Consider the following 20,301-nt stretch of genomic DNA (forward strand, 5'->3'; position numbering starts at 1 on the left):
ACTTCTGGAAATGGCAAACACTTTTAATTAATTATATTTTGAATATTATTTTAAAAATAGACTTAAAGGAAAATTTGGCCATATTATCTTGAGCAGATGGTAAGAAAATTGAGGGTGAAGAGATAATCGTGTAATAATTACATTAATTAATGGCATAATCCAAATTTAGTACAACAGGAAGGCAAAGACAAATAAAATAGAGAAAAAGGTGCCACCAACCTTAAACGCCCTCACAAAACGACGTCGTCTCAGTGTTGATATGCGATTTCCTAGGAATTTTTGTGCCCATATGAACATGAGAAATCAAGCTTTCAACAGAAGGGTAGCTCGGAAAATTAGTTGAAAACCAGGGGTGGTTTGGTAACTTAGCTACTATAAATTCCTAAATCGGAGGGTTTGATTTGTTGGTCTGGGAAGAGGGGTTGAGCGAAGCAGAGGAGTTTCCGTTATCCATTTTCTATCTAAATTTGCTCTCTAAGAAATTGACGGGATATTTTCTCGAGAAAATTAGGGTTTTTTGGAATTTCCGTTCTGTGAAGGCGACTCGACTCAACCATGATTACCGATTCGATCACCAGCGCTGCGGCCTCGATCTCTAAGGAGTTCGGCAAGAAGAAGAGGGTTAGAATTCAATCTCAGTTTCTTTTTCTCTTTTCTAAATTTGTTTTGTTTTGTTTTGTTCCTGGTTCTCTTCAGTTCAGTTTGTTTTTGTTCCTCGCAATCTGTCTGTGTTGTTTGTCCTCTTTTGTTTGACGTGATTTGTTTGTTTTCTGTGGTTTTCAGACGAACAGGACAGCAAAATTGAAGCAGTGCAAGCTCGATGCTCGCCGCGAGCAATGGCTTTCCAAAGGTATGCGGTTGATCTCTCCTCTCTGTCTCTATATATGTTTAGGCATGCATGCATGCATTTATATCTTCAACTGATCTATTATTTTGATTCCGATTGATGGCTGTTTTGTACAGTCAAGAACAATGGATGTAGGGGAGAATCGGAGGGTATTCCGGAATCTTCAATGCATAAGAGAAATGAAAGCAATGAAAGCAATCGTTCATTAGAAAATTTAGAGGTGAGGCCGAGAGGGGGAGAAAATGATGGATCCGTTCACCATGACAGTGATTCGGAGTCCCCTGCAAACAGTCCCACAAGTCATATTAGTAGCATCTTGGGCAGTACTGATTCAGGAACGAATTATCATGCGAGCAGCAGTAGCAGTAGCAGCAGTGGTGGGTGTTGTTCAGGTAGTATCACAGAAGAAGAAGAAGAAGAAGGGAATGATGAATGTTTGGATGATTGGGAGGCTGTTGCTGATGCTTTGGCTGCCGTTGACAAGCAGAAAATCCCAGTCCAGGAAGGCCATGTAGAACAGGAATCGCATGTAGAGCAGAAACCTGTGGTCCGTTCGGGTTCTCCTGGTGGAATAAGTAAGGACACTGGCTTAGGAATTGAAATCCACAAACCAGAACATGTGGGAATGGTTCCTAGGGCCCCAGCAAATGGACAAGCGTGGAGGGCTGATGATGCTTTCAGACCTCAGAGTTTACCGAATTTGTCCAAGCAGCATAGCTTTCCCATGAATTCAGACCGGCATTATGGTCATGGAGGGGTCCCATGGGCTCGTAGCAGTGTTGCGGCCATTCCAATTTCATGCCCCATATGCTATGAAGATTTGGATTTCACGGACTCTAGTTTTTTACCTTGTTCTTGTGGGTTTCGTCTTTGCCTTTTCTGCCACAAGAGGATTCTTGAAGAAGATGGGCGCTGTCCAGGTTGCAGGAAGCCATATGATTGTGATCCTGTTGAGGCAGAGGCCATTGTGAATGGGGGCAGCCTGACATTCCGGTTGGGTCGCTCTTATAGCATGATTGCAAGGTCTTAGGAAGAGTCTTTATGTTTGATCAAACTATAGTATGTCTGGTCCATCCTCTTTCACATGTCTTGCGTGTTCAGTTACTCTTAGGTTCTTTTTTCGTAGAATTGGCAGTGGGTATAGGGTTGTCATACTAAAAGCACCCGGGAATTGAGCTGTTTCTCTTATGAGTTTGGTTCTTATTGATATGGTGCATTTGCTGATATAGAGGATTCGTGTTGGTATGTGAATAGATAAGGTGGTATAGAAATTGAATACATCAAAACCATTTACATTACATTCTGCTCTTCTCTGCCTTTTCTTCCTTTTCTCTAGACATTTGGTTGAGTGATCAATCATTATTTTTGAGGCGTGCTTATGCATGCTATAATATAGTGGAGTGAGCAAATTTATAAGTGTTGTCTATTTATAGTTTCTCCTCGGTCTAAAATCTTAATTTACTTGTACACGACCATTCTTCTGACTTGACAGATGCATCTTTTCTGGATGTGTGAGGCTTTTAAGGCTATGGTTTATGAGATTTAGACATTAGGCTCGGGTAGAGAAGACAATGAAATACATTATAGGTTAGATTTTCAGAATAAAGTGGCTGGGCTATTTAAAATACCATTGAGGTTATCCCTTGAAGCTAAAATTTCTTAGAAACCACCTTAAATGAGGCTTATTCCAATATAGCCTTGGTTATCAACATTTGCATGAGTCATCAAGGACATGAATCAGGAGTTAGCCCTTGGGGCTAAAATTTTTTTGTCACTTAAAACAGGTTCGAGTTTTTTACAATATTAGAATCTCATTCCTTAAGCTTTGCTTTTTCTATTTCAAGCATACAAATGAAATATTTGTCAATTATTTTTACAAGGTGGTGCAGTGAGCTCACAGTTCTCTTCTAACTCTGCCACATGGCTAAGAATTTGTTTTGATAGCTGATGGCTGTGAATATTATGTCATAGCTATTCTAGGTCATCTTATTTATTTGAATTTATTGCATTTTGAACAAAGCAGCTCTCAACACGAATATAATTTGCTCTTGCCTTTCCATATTGTTTAGCTTTTCTTTGGTGAGATTAGTAAGTTTTAGGAGTCACTTGCTCCAGATCATTTTATGAAAATATAATAAGGATAAAGCATCACCAATCGAAACTCAATTTAAATATTTCAACAATATATTATGCAAAGTTGACTTGGTTGCATGAATTTTAGCTTTTTGCTTTACATGAAATTAGATGGAAGCTAAATGGCTGAATTTAAACAGCATGGCATTATTTTGTTATTTATTATGGTGTATTAAATGTAATACTACATGGAGGTTTGGCCCATCTGCTGGTTAGCATAAAAATTGACTGCAGAGCTGCTCTGATAAATCTAGCTTCTGCAGCTTGTCTTATTGTGTTCTCTTAAAAGGATTTATGATAATTGTTGACACAATGAATAGCATCATCCATTGTTGCATATGAAAAAAAGGATATATGATCTTTGTTATACTCAGTATCGAGATTGTAATGAGTGGTCTTGATCATAGCTTCCATTGCCTTAAATTTATTTTTCATATAATGGTTTGGGACAAGAGAGATTCAATGCTATTTGTACATTTCAAAATCATTTGCAATATCCTTCTCTAATTGTATACTATCTCTGGTATGCCCTGCTCAATGTTTGTGGAGAAGGGCCAAAAAAAAAAAAAAGAGACAATGATTTGGCATTATGTTTGAGCCTCATGTATACCGAGGCCTGGTTCCTTATATCATGGTTTTTCTCCCTCTAATGCTCTATGCCACTGCTCATACCCCTCTTAAGAAACTGAATAGAGGAAATTAAGTTCTTGTTTGGTTACTCCTCTCCCTCTTCTTTACTGGTGACAGCTGAACTATGTAATGATTATGAGGAGCATCAGAAGGTTGGTAATCCAATTGTTGTTGCCTCTCACTGCACTGTAATGGTGCTGTTCACTTGCATACCTTTACCTTTATAGTGCATATCTTTAACTTTACATTGCATACAAGCATAGTAGTACTCTTTGCTTCATCGTGAGGACAATTTGAGTTCAAGTATTAATTTAATGTTTCTGTTGCCCTTAATTTGTTTTCAGGATTATAAGTAATCTGTAATGACTCCTTGTCCATTACTATTTTGACTGCAAAGGAGATCTGGGGAATCATGGATCCATTTAGTTCTCTGGGGTAATTTACTTTCATAACAATATTGGATCCAACATTATATTTCATGAAATTAGTTAGAATTCTTTGCTTTACATGGTTTTAGTTGGGTCTTCTTTGGTATCTAAAAATTTTTCTTATTGCTAAAAACTTCGAAGGAGATTATTTGAGCAATTTTAGTTCATGCATCTAGATCTTATTTTCTTGTTTTTTCATGACTGGTGGAAGTAGATGCCCATGAGATGTGTATTACAAAAATGAGAAAATTTAGTATGTGGACATAGACATAGGCAGGTCATGTGCCCATTTGACATTTTGTTGTCTATTGTTCTCTATTCCAAAATCAGGATTCTTTGTCTAATGCCTGGATACCTGAGACATCTAGTAAACAGGAAGTCGTCTTTGTAGTGTTAACATTAAAAAGTTATACATAGATAAAGGTTTGATGCCTTAAATTGATTTTCATGATTGGTTGGGTTCTTGCTAAGCAAGGGAGTTGTTTTTTTTTTGCATTCTCTCATGTGGCTATTCCTTGCTGCTGGTTTTTTTTTTCTTTGTTTTTGGTTTTTTTTTTCCCTAGTGGTGGGGTGGGAGGGCGGGGGGCAAAGGGGGTGGTGTTGGGTTTTACCTTGGTGTGCTGTTTTGTTTTTTTTTTTGGTGCTTGTTAATAAATATATATTTTGATAACCGAGGAACCTTCCATGGCTAAGTCCTTGGGACTCTCCATGGGGACCTAAACCTTGGGGTGCTGACCGCCTTCAACAATCAACACCGGGTAAATTTAGGGTATCATTAGTAGTAGGATTCGAACCTAGGATCATGTGCCATTTACTAGGATCACACTTTTCAGTGTTCGCCTTGATCAATTGGTGGCAGGTATTGCCTATCAAAATATTAAGAAGTGCTGATGATTGAAATTCTTTTCTACATCTGAGGGAGGATCTGAACAGAAACTATTTAGGAAGAGACCTCCTTATATTCCTGTTACAATTCATTATTTTAAGTGTGGATGTTCTATGTTAGCAAATAGAGAACTTATCCAAAATAGATGTTAGCATTTAACCAAATTGTTTGTTGTGATATCGATATCAAAATTCTCTGAACTTCTCCTGAATCTAGAAGAGTATCTTGTGTTCTATTGTGCCATCCTTAACAATGTTATGTTTTATATTCTATAAATTCGGATCTACACTGAATTCCTCCTCATTTTGTTGTGGTTGTTAAATATCTCTTCCAGTTTGTAATTTCTCAATCCTGTATTTGATATCAGGACATGTGGGATGTTGGATTTGGGAAGAATTGAAAAACAATCCAAGATTTTAATTAGTTAAGATTTACCAGTTGAAATAATAGAATGATCTCAATTTTCTTGGGCAAATTATGTGTTTTTTCCTATTTATTTATTCCTTCCTTTATCAAAGTCATTTAGAATCATTTGCTTTTTGTTGTCAAGGTTTTATTCACTAGAAGGAGAGAAGCTGAAGATTATAATTGGCAGAAGGAATATATTAGGTATTATTCATAATTACTGATGTTCTATCAGAAGGTCATAATTATTGATCCTCCTTTATCAAGAGGACTCCGTATTATATGTTCAATATTTGAATGTGCTACAAGATGACCTCTTACTAAAAAATTTCTCTTTATTGGCAGACATATTTTACTCATGAATCTAAAGGGCACATGTTCTCCCAGGATAGTGTACAAAGGCACCAGAGGCAATTGTTCTCAACCATTTAGGATTAGATTTCCAAATTTCAGTTTGTGCATAAAGACACCAGCGGCAGTTGTACTCAACCATTTAGGGTTTGATTTCCTAGTTTCAGTTTGTTTTAATTTCAGTTCTAAGTTTAAATTGAACAGAAATGCAAAATGAAAAAACTGGGTTTGTATGTGAAAGGGTCGAAATGATCAAGTTCTTAAAACTGTTGAGAACTTTCAACGAATTCAGTATGAAATGAAATTTTTTTTGAAGTTTTATCTGAAATCTTTGGACAGTTGTCTAAGGATCAAATTTTTATTCATTTTAGTATGCTTCTTTAACTAATATTCATGGCAAAGAAATGTTAATCAAACTATGCCTATCAACAAAAAGAAATGTTAGTCATTGTAACATCTGTTGTAAGTACTTTGCCTATCTAAAAACAAACACCCTCTGTAATTACCTTTTATTGATAGTGTCAGCAAATTTATTGTTAGAATGTACTTCTCTGAAATCTTAAAATCTATATTAGTTTGGATTTTGAAATCTGGTTATGTTTTAATTCCATTAGAGATGTGTCGTCTGCATTTTGTTCCAAAGTTAAATGTTACTAATATTCGATTCTCTTATTTACCTAGCTTGAAATCCCCATCCTCACTTCTGATATTTTCTGTCTTTTCCACTAGAAGATTAAAGTTGTCAGGTTTCATAAAACCTTCTTGGGGCATCATTAGTATATGTAAATGCTAGGTAGAACCATCAACTTAGGTACATCATCATCATCATCATTTTGATCATTGTCATTTGTCACTATGTTTGAAGGTTCTCATGGGGGAGGTGGAGTTCGGTTACTGAGAGAAGTGGAGGTTTTGCTGTTTCTGTGGATTTGAAAGAGAAGAGATGGGCTAGGTATTGGAATATGGTTGAAGAAGGCATCTGGGATGGAGAGGCATTTGGGTTTCAACTGGAAGTTCGGAGGACAAACAAGGACACATCTTATGGACTTTTGTTTTAATCACAGAGGGAGGTTCATCAAGTTGTTGGAATTTGCTACAAATCAAAGAACCAAAACAATGGCAATTCCTGAGGGTGATAAAGGCAGAGGTGAGGAATTACTCGGGAAGGTGATTTTTCAGTAATGGAAATCCCATTCAGGGTTCCTTTGATTAGATGAGCTGAGGTGGGGAATGATGAGAAGGAAATGTTGATGATTTTGGTTGGGTATTGGGTAAAGTGCTCTTTTGCGAGTGTTGTTGTTCGAGGGGGGCCAGAAAAGGTGCTATAGTTGCAGTGGTGAAGTGGGCTAGAGCAGTAATTTGTGAAAGTAAGGTTGGTTTGCAAGATTGGGTGGGAGTGGGTAGACCGATTGCTAGAAAGTTGGGCTTGAGTGGGTAGAGTGTCCACGACCCTTTTTGTTTTTCAATGGATTCCTCTGAAAGGGCTGTATGGCTTCGTGAGCAAGGGAGGGTTTCAGTGAAGGGAGGTCCTAGTATTACTTTAAGAAGATGGGTGCCAAAAGAAAACACAGAGATCCTTGGAAAATTCAAGTAGGGTTGGATTGAACTAAGGGGTTTTCCTTTAAATCTATATGGTCTGAGAATCATTTTCGACATTTATTGAAGTCATGGGAGAGGGGGGTTACAAAGATAGATAATCACACCTCGAAGCTTGTTGATTTATGAAAGGCTTTGTTGAGAGTGGAGATCAATCCAAATGTGGTGCTACCATCACTCTTGGACTTTGGAGGTTAGAGATGGAGCTTGGATCTTCACTGTTTCAGTTTCAGTCATTGGAGGGGAAGAAGAAGGGTTTTAGGGGAGGTTTGAGTCACCTCATAGTAGAGCCGAGTTTGACTCAGTGGGAGGTGGTGTGTTTCCAACGCTTTAAGGCATTTTTAGGCTTTCGGGACACGACGTTGTGCCAGGGAGAAGATAGGATATAACTGTCCTCTTAACTCCTTTGATTTCAAATTCAAATTCAAATTTTAATTCAATTTCTTTTGTAAGACAAAATGGAGTCTTAATTCTTAAAGAGGAAGGAAGGGAGGCCCATTTCAGAAGGATGGCCCTGCTATTAAAAAGCCCAATCAGTTAAGGAGGAGTCGAGTGGCGACAGGCCCAGTGCTATCTTAATATGTAGGGCTCAGTCTGGTGGAAGCCCAAAGGATGGAAAATGCTCTGGGCCTCTATCTCAGCTTTAGGGAGGCGAGCTCACTTAGGATTACTGCAGATAAGGGCTTGTGCTGCAAATTAGGTCAAATGTTGTTGCACTTAGATCTCCCAAAGAATCAAGGTTTCATTCCCTTGGCACCGGTGCCTCAGGTTTCCAGAGTCATCCTTGAGCTACTGCTTCCAAGGCATGTCACAAATTTTCCTAGTTCACTCGTAAGAAGTTTGCCTCCATCTTTCCAAGGATCGTCTTTGCATAAATACCGTGGTTGGTGTCGCTGTAAATATTAGAGAAGGTCTTCATCTAGAGAGATACTATAATGGAGGTCGAGAAATCCTTGGGAAAGGAGAATGGGTGCTCTGTCTCATTGGAAGCAGTAAGGTCGTCAAAGGTCCAAGGCGTGACTGTAATGGCTGGGGGTGAGTTAAATCACAACTTAGTTTTGCCTAGGGCAGCTTCAGGCGTGGCTGAGGGTAGAGGGGGTGTTCTCCACTGGTTTTCCAGCCTAGGTATGTTCTTCTAACCCACAAACCATTAACAATGGCCAGATTTTAGATAGGGCTTCTGATGTGCCTCCTAATCCCCTCACTCTTGTTCGGTCATTGACTCATTGCCCACTCTGTTATTTCCTTTTCGGTCGAATTGTCGTTCCTCAGTCACCTTGCTCGAACCATCAGTGATTAACAATGTTTTGTTTGCCTCAAAGGTTGGTTATCCCATTTCAGAAGGTGTAGAGTCTCCAATAGTTATTCCTAGCCAAGAGTCAAAGGGTGTCTCTTTCCATATGTCACCACATAGCAACCCTAGTGGGCCTCTCTCCCCAATTAGACGTTTGTCTTTAGAATCAGGTCCTTCTCAGTTGGAGGATTTTCATGTAGAAGGTCTCACTCCTAGTAAAATGGCCACTATTCAATCTGTTTTGGGTGTCGAATGTAGTGAGAATGACATTCAAATGGGCAAACCCTGAGGGGTAGTTTAGTTGGTCCGGCCTTGGGTTTGCTCCCCAATGGTCACCAGTTCGAGTCTCCTTTGGGCCACTGGAGGTTTACCCGGTCGTTAACTTCAGGGCTCCGTGGGATTAGTCGAGGTGCGGGTAAGCTGGTCTGGACATCCACGGTTATCAAAAAATGACATTCAAATGGGCAATGACAATGCTCATTCTTTGGATAAGGTCTACTCTAGGAGGAAGAACAAAACCTTATCTGACATTTTAAAGCTTTCTTAGGTTCTGTTCCTGCGGTTTTCTGGGCTGTAATCTGTACTTATTAAAATCATTAGTATGAATATTAGAGGTCTCAGTTCTAGAAAAGAAGGGTTGTGAAGGAATTTCTTGACCATGAAAATTCGGATATTGTAATGTTTCAAGAAACAAAGAGTGAGTCTCATGATAGGTGGTTTGTGGGCAGTGTGTGGAAAGTTAGAAACAAAGAATGGGCTGTTCTTCTAGCTTACGGGGCGTTGGGAGGGGTTGTGATTATTTGGGATGCATTGAAGTTCAGTTGCTTAGAGGTGATTCCAAGGTCATTCTTAGTAACAATAAAGTTGAAATTAGATGAAGAAGGGATTTTTTTTTGGCTTACCTTGGTTTACAATTCTATTAATTCCAATCTTAGGAAGAATTTCTGGATGGAGCTACAAGACCTTGTAGGTCTAACTTTTTTGAATTGGTGTGTTGGAGGGGATTTTAAAGTTATAAGAAGAATTTTTAGAAAAGTTAGGATCTTCTAGATTAACCCCATGCATGAGGGTTTTTTATGGATTCATAAGAGAAAGTGAGTTAATAGACCCCCTCTTAGAATTGCGTATTTCACATGGTTAAACATGCAAGAAAATCCCCGTTTGCAAGAGGTTGGATAGATTTTTATATTCAAATGAGTGGGAGCAAAAGTTGTCTCAAAGCATTCAAGAAGTGCTCCCTAGATTGACCTCATATCACTTTCTGATTGTCCTAGACACCAATCCTTTTAATTAGGGATCGAGATTGCTTAGATTTGAAAACATGTGGTTTCTACCCCCAAATTTCAAGGAAAGATTTGGTTTTTGGTGGATTGAGTTTCAGGTTATAGGTTGGGAAGGTCATAAATTCATGAAAAAGTTAAAATTTGTCAAATCAAGCTGAAAAAATGGAATAAGTCATCTATTGAAGATTTAAAGGAGAAAAAGAAAAATATTCTTATAGACACTGCTAGCTTTGATGCTAGGGAACAAGAAGAGAATTTGACTCCTAAACTTTTAGCAATGAATGCCTTAAAAGGAAAGGAGAATTGGAAGAGTTGTTGTTAAAGGAAGAGATGTTTTGGAGGCAAAAAGCTAGGTTCAAATGGATAAAAAAAAGAGGATTGCAACTCTTAAGTTTATTCATAAGGTGGTCAATGGTATGCTGAATAGGAAATTTATTAAGTCCTTAGTGTTAGAAGAAGGGATAATTCTAGATAACATAAAAAACATTTCAAAGGAGATAAAGCATTTTTTTGGAAAGTGATACTCCAAGCCTTCGGGTTGTTTGCAGAGGATAAAAGAATTGGATTGTTTCCCATTTTAGTAGAGAGTGCTGAATGGCTAGATCACTCTTTTTCAAAAGAGGAGATTCACAATGTTGTGTTTCAATTAAATAAGGAAAAGGCTCTCGAGCCTAATGGATTAACCATTGCACTGTATCAGGAGTGTTAGGATGTGCTTAAGGATAATCTTCTAAGAGTGTTTCGAGAGTTTCATAATAATGGGAATGTAAACCAAAGAACCCATGCTACCTTCATTACTCTTGTGCTAAAGAAGAGTGAAACCAATGAATCTCATATTTCAGACCTATGAGCCTGGTCATTAGTTTGTACAAGAGCATAGCTAAGGTTTTATCAGGCCGTTTACACAAAGTCCTCCATGATACCATCTACAATTCATGGGGAGACTTTGTTGACGGGTGATAGATTTTGGATGTTGTTTTGATTGGCAATGAGTTGGTGGACAAGAAACGGAGATCAGGAAAGGAAGGGATAGTCCTCAAAATTGATGTTGAAAAAGCCTATGACCATTTTTTGGACCATGCACTAGAGAGAAAATAGTTTAGTTCAAAATGGAAGTTTTGGATGAGGGGATGCTTGTCCTTGGCAAGTTTTGTGGTCTTAATGAATGGAACCGCCAAAAGTTAGGTTAAGTCATCTAGAGACTTGAGAAAAGGAGATCCTCCTTCTCTTTTTCTTTTTACCATTGTTCTTGATGTTTTGAGTAGGATGCTATTGAGAGCGGAGGAGAGGTTTATTTGAGGGTTTCCTAGTAGACAGAAATAGGACTACAATGTCTTATTCACAATTTGCTGATGACAATATCTTCTTCTCTAAAGCTTCTATGGAAGATTTGCAAACTCTTAAGCTAATATTGTTGGTTGTTGGGTGTTTATTAGGGCTTAGGATCAATCTAAACAAGAGCACTCTTTCTAGCATTAACACAAGTCAAAATCAAATCTCTAGGTTGGCTATGATGCTCGAATGTACAGTCTTTGATTGGCCCTTAATGTACCTAGGCCTTCCATTAGGGGGGAATCATAAATCAAGCATGTTTTAGGATCTAATGATTGATAACTTTAATTCAATCACTTAGGGGACAAAAAGCTTTTTTGTCCTTCAAGGGTAAAGTAACTCTAATTTAGTTTTGTTTGTCTCACATCCTATGTTATTTCTTATCCCTTTTCAAGATTGCAACATCATTAGCATCATGGATTGAAAAATTGCAAAGAGTTTTTTTATGGTCTAGGTTTGAGGAGGGTAAAAAGGATTATCTTATTAGTTGTGATAAAGTGTTTAGGTCTAGGGAGTTTGATGGTTTGAGGTTTGGAAAGATTTCTTTGAGGAATTGTGCTTTATTAGGAAAGTGGCTTTGGAGGCTCCCTAAGGAAATTATGCCCTTTGGGATCAGGTTATTTTAAGTATCTATGAAACATTTCCTAATGAGTAACACCAATAATATAGTTAGATGGTTACATCGGTGTCCTTGGAAGGCCATTGCACATATTCTCCAATTTTTTTCTACGCACACTTGCTTTGTGGTGGGTGATGAGAGACCAAAATTCGTTTTTGAGAAGATTAATGGTGGTGGGATCAACCTTTGTGTTCACAATGTTCAAGACTTTATAAAGTCATCAAAGTTAGAAACCTCTCCATTTCAACTATCATTAGCAATGCCTCCTCTTCTTCTTGGAATCATATTTTTTGCAACAACCTAACTAAATTGGAGATTGAGGAAATGTAAGGAATTTATTTCTTGTTCTTCTCCAAGGCAAAATGTGTAATGACCCGTTCCTAATTGTATGGATATTGTTCGCTAAAAGCCTAGAAGATCTTCACACCTTTAAAATGCATCTACATATTTAAGAGAAGTTCATACATATATAATGTTAGAAACTTTTTCTTTTATTTGATATTGGATATTACAATTATTTCCTATGCAGATACAACATCCTCGTCATGTCCCATGATTTTGAGACCAAACAAACATACATCTTTTGTGAGCCTAAAAATACTTCCACACCAAGGTTGTGGATCAACTTTGATATCAATTGTAATAACTTGCTTTAAACCGTATGAATATTATCAACTTTGAGCTCAAAGTGTTGTCATGGTTTTGACATGTTTATATGTTTAAAAAGAGTTTAAACACATATGGTTTTAGGAACTTCTTCTCCTATCTGATGTGGATATCACAATTACATTATCTACATGATCTACATGGGAGCATGTTGTTATAAAATGTGTAGCAAGCTTACAATGACATTGATTTTAAGGGCAATGGGATTTTGCTGAGTTCAGGAAGAAAATATCTTATTACTACATAATGTTTCATCAAGTACATTTCGGTTATCAAGAAGCAGTCAATCCTAGAGCTTATTTATTGGGTGATTGCTGTAATTGGTTTAGCAGGTTTTGCACAAATGCCTTGAGATAACAATATAAAACCCTCTCAATCTTACCCATGGATGAGATTCGCAATTCTAGATGATTCAGGGTCTGATTTATACTCGAAAGGGAGGGTTTTCCACCATTTAACAAATGTGGAATCCTCCAACAACACATCCTTTCCTAAAGAGCCTTCATGAATCCATTCAATTACATTTTTCTGTAGTTGCTGAATCTTCTGCTTAGTGTCTTGAAGGGATCCGTTCCCGCTAGTTTGAATGCAGAGCTCCTCTAGCTCAGCCCAGAAACAGGATTCTGACCTGGATCCAGATGGCTTATTTTCAGCATGCTCGAGCCATCTTTGGGTGTATCTATATCGTTTTGGTCTCCCCCTTGTCACGTAGGTTCCTGTGTCTTCATTCTTCAAGTGTCGATAGTAGTTGGCAATATCTAGAGGCTCAACTATGCGGCGATATATGGTTGCAAGTTCTATTAACTCTTTCCTGTTCTCAAATTCATCTGGAAGTTCGTACCTTCTCAACATTTCAATGATCTCATCCCAGATACCAGCTAGCACAAGCCTGCTCACATTAGCATCGAAGTCAGCTTTTTCTTCTTGGTGCTTGAAGGCGTCGTAGTAACCCAGTTTGCGAGTCTCGGCCTTTTCTTGGTAATCTTTCAGCTTTCTTAATTCGTCATTAATCTTTTGCTTATTATCATCAATCTTAACCTGGTTTCTTAACCTTCGGTTCTCAAACCCTCCTGCAGCTCGAAGGCATAACCTGGCTTGTGGGCTCTGCAATCCAAAACATTATAATATCAGCTGAAATTTACAGCCATACGGAATTTTCAGAACTAAATTTCTGTAGTTAGGCAGTAAGGTCAGGAGCAAGAAAGAAAGCTCACCAGGCCGAGGTCATTCAAGGCAATGTTAACTGTGGCTGGACCGCCATTGGAAGACAATGGAAGGTCTTCCAGACTATCTAAATAAACTACATTCTGCATTCCTAAGCTCTCCTGTAGTTCATTTTCGTAGGCCAAATGTTCATGTAGGCTTCTTTGTGCAATCTCTGCAGCTTCTTCTTGGCTCAACTGAGCACAGTAAAACAGTATCTGCAGAACTGCATCCGGGTTCTTTAAGACAACCAATTTTCCATTTCCAGTGCAGAAGATGTAAGTCCCGAAAGGTCTGTAAGGGCTGAGCTCAGTGAAGTTCCTTAGAGTTTCCAGTAACGGGTTTGTGCATCCCATGAGAATGCAGGCATCATGGATTGCAACCGAGGAAGCACTTCTCATCACGTTGAGATAGAAACCTAAAGGAGGATCAAGGGGTTCCCTGTAAAATTGAGATCTGGGATTGAAGAAATTGAGAATTTGTTGGTGCTCAGTGGATGCAGGGCCAAGCATAATACGAGGGATAACATCAAATCTCATCACAAAATGGATGAAGTGGTCGGACCATTTCTCCCGCCTGACAGCATGACCGAAGATCCGATCACCGACAAGGGGGGATCCGAAAGTGATGCAGCGGGGTGGGTTCTGATTGGGCCCTGCCTTCTCCAAGAAGTATAGAGTTGCCAGGATGGCCATTGCACCACCCCAGGAGTGGCCAGTAAAAACAACTTGCCTCCTATCTGCAATTACTTTTTGCACCTGAAAAACCAAAACTCGAACATCACCATTTTGAATCTACGCAAGTGTAATATATATACATGCATAAATTGAAGTACCTCTCTCTCAAGTGGTAGCTGATCTAAGATGGCTTTGAATCGCCGGAGGAAGGAGGCGTTGACCACAGCGACTTCATCGTTGCCTACACTTCGAAGAGAAGGAAAGGTACTAGCATCCATCTTTGTTTCTCCAAAAGGTGGGTGCGTAAACCAATCATCGGGAAGCCAAGATCCAGCAAACGCAAAAATAGCAAAGCCACGGGTTTTGTCGAGAAGAAATGGCCTGCCAGCGGAATTGTGAGCTCTCATGGCTTGAGAAGCAGCCCTGTTCACGATTTCTTCGCTCAATCTAATACGATTTCCAAGTGTTTCTCCCATATTCTCTCTCCCTCTCCTGTGTGTATCTCTCCTTTCTCTCCCTCTGTGTGTGTAATTTGAAGGTCTTGGTGTGCTCCTTGTTTTGTAGGAAGGCAGAAGGGGAAGAGGGTGAGTTGTTTATGGGCTTTTTTGGTAACTACACAACCATTGACGAAGACTTAAGGTTGACATGGACATTTTCCGCCCTTTCAATCCACCTAGTCAGCGTGAGCATCAAAGACTCTTGGGATGATTAAGCGGAGAAGCCGTTGGATTGGAATGACAGGCGGCTGATGGGGGATTCTTTCCTTTATTCCAGTTGCGAGGAAATGAGAGTGAAGAGGCCCACACGATTTTTAAGCCCTGTCTGAAAAGGCTTTTGATTGTGGGAGGTCCATTTCCAATCTGAAAGTAGCTACAAGAACGTATCAAATACGACATTTGTGGATGGAGTTGTGGTTAAAAAAATAATTAGATTTTTAAAAAGTTAAAAAGTAACTTTGAGAGAGATTTTAAAAAGCATTTTTAGTCAAATCCGGTTGATTGTGATTCTAGAAAACACTTTTAATATTTTTAATACTTTAAAATTTTTATATTTCAAGTATTATAAATGCTAAAAATATATTTTAATAAATGTTTCTAACATTGGTAACATTTTGAAAATTTATTTTTTAAGTATTAAAAATATTAGCAACACTTTATATAATCATTGTAAAATACACTTTAAATTTTTTTAAAAAATTTATTTTCTAAGACTTGAGTTGGGTTGACCTTATTTATACATTTATATGAAAATTCAAATTGTTGAGACAACATTTTAATATAATGATAAAAAATAAAAATATTTAGTAAAGTGAAATAGTATAGAATATAATTCTATTTGATAGTTCTTCTATATTATTGTATATATCATATTTGATATTTCTTCTATATTATGTTTGGGTTGTGTTTGTTCTCAAAAAATTTGAGGAAAAATGTGAGAGAAAAAAAATAGAGGAAAAGTAAAAAGTGAAAAAAAGACTTAAAATCAATATATAATTTATGAACTCACTTATTAAATAATTTAAAAATATATAAAATTTTAACTAATTTTTAATTATATTTGATTTTTTTTATAGTGAAATCAAATATGAGAAAACTATTTTTCTTAATATTTTTTTTTCTTTCCTTAACATTTTTTTTTTAATTTCCTTAATACTTTATGGAATCAAACATAACATCATGCTTTGAGTGTTGATTTATTCTACAATTTCCTGCTAGAGTTATGATTTTCTAGCTATACATAAAGCTAATGATGTTATATATTTTAGACTTTTTTATCAATAATATTCATAATTATTTGAAATTCTCTCTTCCAATTCCATTTCTTTACACTATATTCTTTTTTCTCCGTGGACAATTGATTGCCTAACATCAGTAAGGAGTTGTTTGTTTTTTTTTAACTTAATGTTCAATGCAATTTGTTTTCAGAATTTATATGTGTGGACCTCGTATTTCCGCTTATATGCTTCCATTCGATGGTGAACTCGCTTTTTATTTTAAAAATGATTTTATTTTTAAGAAAATGACTTAAAGTCGCCACTTATTTTTGTTTTATTTTTAAAGGGTAAACAAAATAAGAAATAAAACCTTAAGTGTAACTCCTTATTTTAGAAAATGTGGTCCATGAAAAACCAACTCGGGTTAGGGGGTCAGGTTACTTATCGGAAAGGTACGATAAATATCGTAGCACCCTTCTAAATCCCAAAGAACGGATCTCTACTAATGAGATGAAGCAATTATGAAAACTAATAAATAGATCAATGGATATCAACATGATCGCACACTGAAAGCCAAAGCATACATGGAAGATGGTCAGATGAGAAAGGATGTGTACCTTGGCAACAAACAACGATGCGTTATCAAGAAATGAAGTTAGTGCACAATTAATGAACATAAAATATGACTCACATGTCACTAAATCGAATACGAAATCATCAATGACACACCTGACACTTCACTCAAGTTTATTTTTATTTTAAATAAAACTTCTTTGATGTTGGGCTTCCACAAAAACCCAATTTATTTTTGCACGAATCAATTTCATAAATTCTATCATTTGGAATTACGAAATTGAATTTATGCTTATTTAAAAATATTTTAGAAAATCATAGAAGTTATGAAAGTTGCATGCCGAAGAAAATGGTAGCAAATTTTATTGGAAATTTGTTTTAATTTTTTTTAATTTATTACTTAAAAAAAAAAGATTGTATGAGTAAAAAATCCAATATATTTGGCTTTTAAATGCTAAAAATAATTTTTTTTTAAACAACCAAAACACAATCTAAACGCAACGCTCGTCTTATTGATACTTAATAGAAATAAAATAATAAAAACAAACAACTTAATACTTAAAGCTATTAAGTTGAATTTAAAGTTTAAGTTAAGTTAAATTTTATTTATATTTAAGTAAAAAAACAAACATTACTTAAGTATACCTTAATTATCTTTTTGAAGGTTGGAAAATATTTTATTTTAAGCCCAATAAGAGCTTATATCTATGTCCAGACATTTGATGAACAGAAGTGATTATGTCATTAGAGAAAAGCTTAAACATGGAAGTAAAAACAAAGTTGCTTATTATGGAAGTCTATTAGTAGATTATGCACAGTAAAACTTCTATAACACCAAGATCACTCATTGGACTTCAGCTGTCACTTCTAGTCAAAAGACAAAAACAATAAGTCATTAATCTACCTTTCATTTAAAACTTACTTTACAAATCATGTGGCTGACCTTAGGCTCAAATTGTAGCAAGTTTAATCCTTCCATAGTCATTGACCAATTGTTCATACAGAATTGTAACCCCTCTTCAGAAGTCATCCTCTGAATCGCTGGAAGATGTTGTCCTACACATATCTGACATGAATTGTAACTGCAAGTTTGTGAATCTCACTGCCTGCCTTGTTGGTGACAGTGGTGGGGATGATCCTACAGTCTTTGTCACATTCTTCTTCTGCAGTCTCCTGTAAATGTCTTGGCAAGCTTGATCAACCATGTCAAGAAAATCCTTCACAATGAGAAACAACTGAAGAGGTTGTCCCCCTTTGTCTTTAGAAGCTCCCGCTTGGTAATATTCTGTTGTTCTCTTCACAAGCTCCATTACCCTTGTTTGCTCTACTCTTACCACTTTAAGCTCCTCCTCACATTCCTCTAGAAACCCTTTCATTTCCTGCACAAACCTGCCCTTCTCGCCATTGCTGCAGCTTGCCACAAGCAGCTGAATTTCAGCAACACGGGCTGTGAGAGTTGAGCACATGTTGATGAAAGTATCATGGTCTATGACTGCAGCTTTCTTTACATTATAGAATTCAGTACTTAGCCCCCCTAACACTGGTAATCCAAGCATAAGGTACTCTTTCTCTTTTTTGTTCTCTTTCTCTTTCTCATTCTCTTTCTCTTTCTCTTTCTCTTCTTTTGGTGTCTGACTTACTGAATTTGGATCACTGTTTTTGCCTCTTTGACTATTACTTCTGTCCAGGCTATCGTTCTGATTGATTGCACAACGCCTACCCTCTGATCGAACTACTTGTTCCACTACAAAGTGAAGTAAAGTAGTCTTTCCATCAATGCTCTTCACATCTGAAAGTCTACGAAGAGCACTAAGGTTGAAGCCTTGGGCATTTCCTCTGGCGGTTCCTGCATTCATTCTATTGCCAGCCTTGAGAATGGCTTCAAGAAGTTTTAAGAAAAGCCCACGACTTCTTAGCTCCTTGCAGGCCAATTCAAGTGTTTGCAAAGACTCCTTCAAGTGAAGGATTTCAGGGTCGTAGTTTGTTCTGAAAAGCATTGCATTGAAGCGCATGAACGCTGAAGGAACAACTTTCAGGATGTGGTAGAGAAAGGACTCTGCATCAGCAAGCTTAGTTGGATTGCCATTGAATTGCAGGATTTTGGATTCTTCTTCTTGAGTTGGAGAAATTTTGGTCAGTTTTTCAAGAGTATCAGTGGTGAGGCCTTGACCTTCCAGGAGGGCATCTAGAATTTCTCTACGAGAGACTGCAAGAGATCTAAGTACAATTGCAGTATTTTGTGATTTTCGGGGTTCCAGGATGAAAATTTGGGTTGGCAGGGCAGAGTTGGAACTGCTTGAAGTCACTGGCTTGTTATTCATTTCAGGGGGTTTCTGGTTCGCAGTGTATCCAAACAGAGATTCCATAAGTTCATCATCAAACCTGATAGATTTATATAAAATCAGTAACAGGAAACAATAGAGGGATGAGAGGTAAAGGGGGAAATGTTAACAAATAAGCATAAGTTTCAAGGTACTTTTACCTGAAGGATCCATCATTGATCTCATCCCACACAATTGAATGATCAACATTAGCTATGACCTTATCCCAGTGCAATGGCTTCAGCTTCATCTGCCCAAAATCAGTTCCCTTGGAGCTTCCTTCAGTTGATGCCTCTGCCCTGTTATTACTGTTCATCTTCCCCCTTGGTACAGGTGGAGGTTTCAAAGCTGAAACCAAACCACCTGCCTTAGGTGGTGGAGGTGGTGCTGCAGGCTTCCTCCTTGTTGGGATTGGTGGCAGAGGAGGTGGTCCAGGGATTTTCCTTTCAGGAGGAGGTGGTGGAGGAGGAGGCGGTCCGGGGATTTTCTTGTTAGGAGGGAGTGGTGGAGAATGTGGGTTGGGAGTTTTCTTTATTGGAATCACCTGTGGAGGCGGTGGAAGTGGCTGAGAGGGTACTGGTGGTGGAGGTGGAGGAGGAGATGGTACAGAAACCTGAGGCTGTAGAGTTGGAACTTTCAAAACTGGTTTGGCCTCTTTCTCTAGGATAATCACATCTGATGACTCATGAAGAAATGGGATCTCTTGAATTCTCTTTGATTTTCTGGGTCTATCTACCATACTCTCCACTATCTTTCCTCTTTCTTCTTCATTAGGATTATTCAAAACCTTAGAGAAACTATTCCTCAATTGCCCACCTTCAAGTTTCCTCAGATAGAGAACCTCCACTCCATTATCATCAACAATCAATCCTTTCAGAGTTCCACGATGCTTGAATTCCTCATGCATCACCTCAGCTTCTTCACGACGAAAACTCGATTCATTTTTATCTCTCTGACGTTGACGAGCAACAAATTTTCTGAAGCAGAAGAACACCCCAGCAACAACAACAGCACTTGCAGCTGTTGCTCCAGCTACCTCACCAACTTTTCCATGTGATGCTGCTCCTGGAATTTGTGGAGAGATTGGAGAATTATTAGGAGAACTGGGGATGGAACTTGCAGGTGAAGAACTTGGTTGAGAGAAACAAGGGAGACAAAGAAGAGAGAAACACAAGAGAGAGGGAAGAATCCATGGATGACCCTTCACACCCATGAACTCTGAAAAGATAGAATCACAGAGAGAGTAGAAGAAATTGGTTGGTTTTGGCTGCAATGGAAGTAAAATTCTTCTGCCCTCTGTGTTTTGAATTTTGGTTGCTGAACGTTTCAATGAAGGTGGTTGT

General features: G+C 37.8%; 3 protein-coding genes across 4 annotated transcripts; 1 reads left to right on the forward strand and 2 right to left on the reverse strand.

Moving 5' to 3' along the window:
- The first annotated feature begins 237 nt into the window (after positions 1-237).
- Positions 238-2,145, forward strand: LOC100248510 (uncharacterized). Its single transcript, XM_002283797.4, has 3 exons — positions 238-621; positions 784-850; positions 964-2,145. The coding sequence occupies exons 1-3, from the start codon at positions 556-558 to the stop codon at positions 1,875-1,877; spliced, it is 1,047 nt and encodes a 348-aa protein (XP_002283833.1). The 5' UTR covers positions 238-555; the 3' UTR covers positions 1,878-2,145.
- Positions 2,146-12,676: 10,531 nt separating this feature from the next.
- EDS1 (enhanced disease susceptibility 1) lies at positions 12,677-15,319 on the reverse strand. Of its 2 annotated transcripts, none has more exons than XM_010664719.3 (3): positions 14,509-15,319; positions 13,685-14,431; positions 12,677-13,574 (listed from the first exon to the last, which is right to left on the reverse strand). In XM_010664719.3, exons 1-3 carry the CDS (start codon positions 14,824-14,826, stop codon positions 12,849-12,851), a joined length of 1,791 nt encoding a protein of 596 aa, XP_010663021.1. In that variant the 5' UTR covers positions 14,827-15,319; the 3' UTR covers positions 12,677-12,848.
- Positions 15,320-17,298: 1,979 nt separating this feature from the next.
- LOC100255242 (formin-like protein 8) lies at positions 17,299-20,272 on the reverse strand. Its single transcript, XM_010664920.3, has 2 exons — positions 19,120-20,272; positions 17,299-19,019 (listed from the first exon to the last, which is right to left on the reverse strand). The coding sequence occupies exons 1-2, from the start codon at positions 20,169-20,171 to the stop codon at positions 17,657-17,659; spliced, it is 2,415 nt and encodes an 804-aa protein (XP_010663222.2). The 5' UTR covers positions 20,172-20,272; the 3' UTR covers positions 17,299-17,656.
- Positions 20,273-20,301: the final 29 nt, after the last annotated feature.

This window comes from Vitis vinifera, chromosome 17, assembly GCF_030704535.1.
Source record: "Vitis vinifera cultivar Pinot Noir 40024 chromosome 17, ASM3070453v1".
Taxonomy (NCBI): domain Eukaryota; kingdom Viridiplantae; phylum Streptophyta; class Magnoliopsida; order Vitales; family Vitaceae; genus Vitis; species Vitis vinifera.

Coding starts and splice junctions, on each gene's coding strand:
- LOC100248510 (XM_002283797.4), top strand. CDS start 556: ATGATTACCGATTCGATCACCAGCGCTGCGGCCTCGATCTCTAAGGAG. Junction 622..783: donor AGTTCGGCAAGAAGAAGAGG/GTTAGAATTCAA, acceptor TGTGGTTTTCAG/ACGAACAGGACAGCAAAATT. Junction 851..963: donor CGAGCAATGGCTTTCCAAAG/GTATGCGGTTGA, acceptor TGTTTTGTACAG/TCAAGAACAATGGATGTAGG.
- LOC100255242 (XM_010664920.3), bottom strand. CDS start 20,171: ATGGGTGTGAAGGGTCATCCATGGATTCTTCCCTCTCTCTTGTGTTTC. Junction 19,020..19,119: donor ATCAATGATGGATCCTTCAG/GTAAAAGTACCT, acceptor TAAATCTATCAG/GTTTGATGATGAACTTATGG.
- EDS1 (XM_010664719.3), bottom strand. CDS start 14,826: ATGGGAGAAACACTTGGAAATCGTATTAGATTGAGCGAAGAAATCGTG. Junction 14,432..14,508: donor AGCTACCACTTGAGAGAGAG/GTACTTCAATTT, acceptor TTGGTTTTTCAG/GTGCAAAAAGTAATTGCAGA. Junction 13,575..13,684: donor CCTTGAATGACCTCGGCCTG/GTGAGCTTTCTT, acceptor TTTGGATTGCAG/AGCCCACAAGCCAGGTTATG.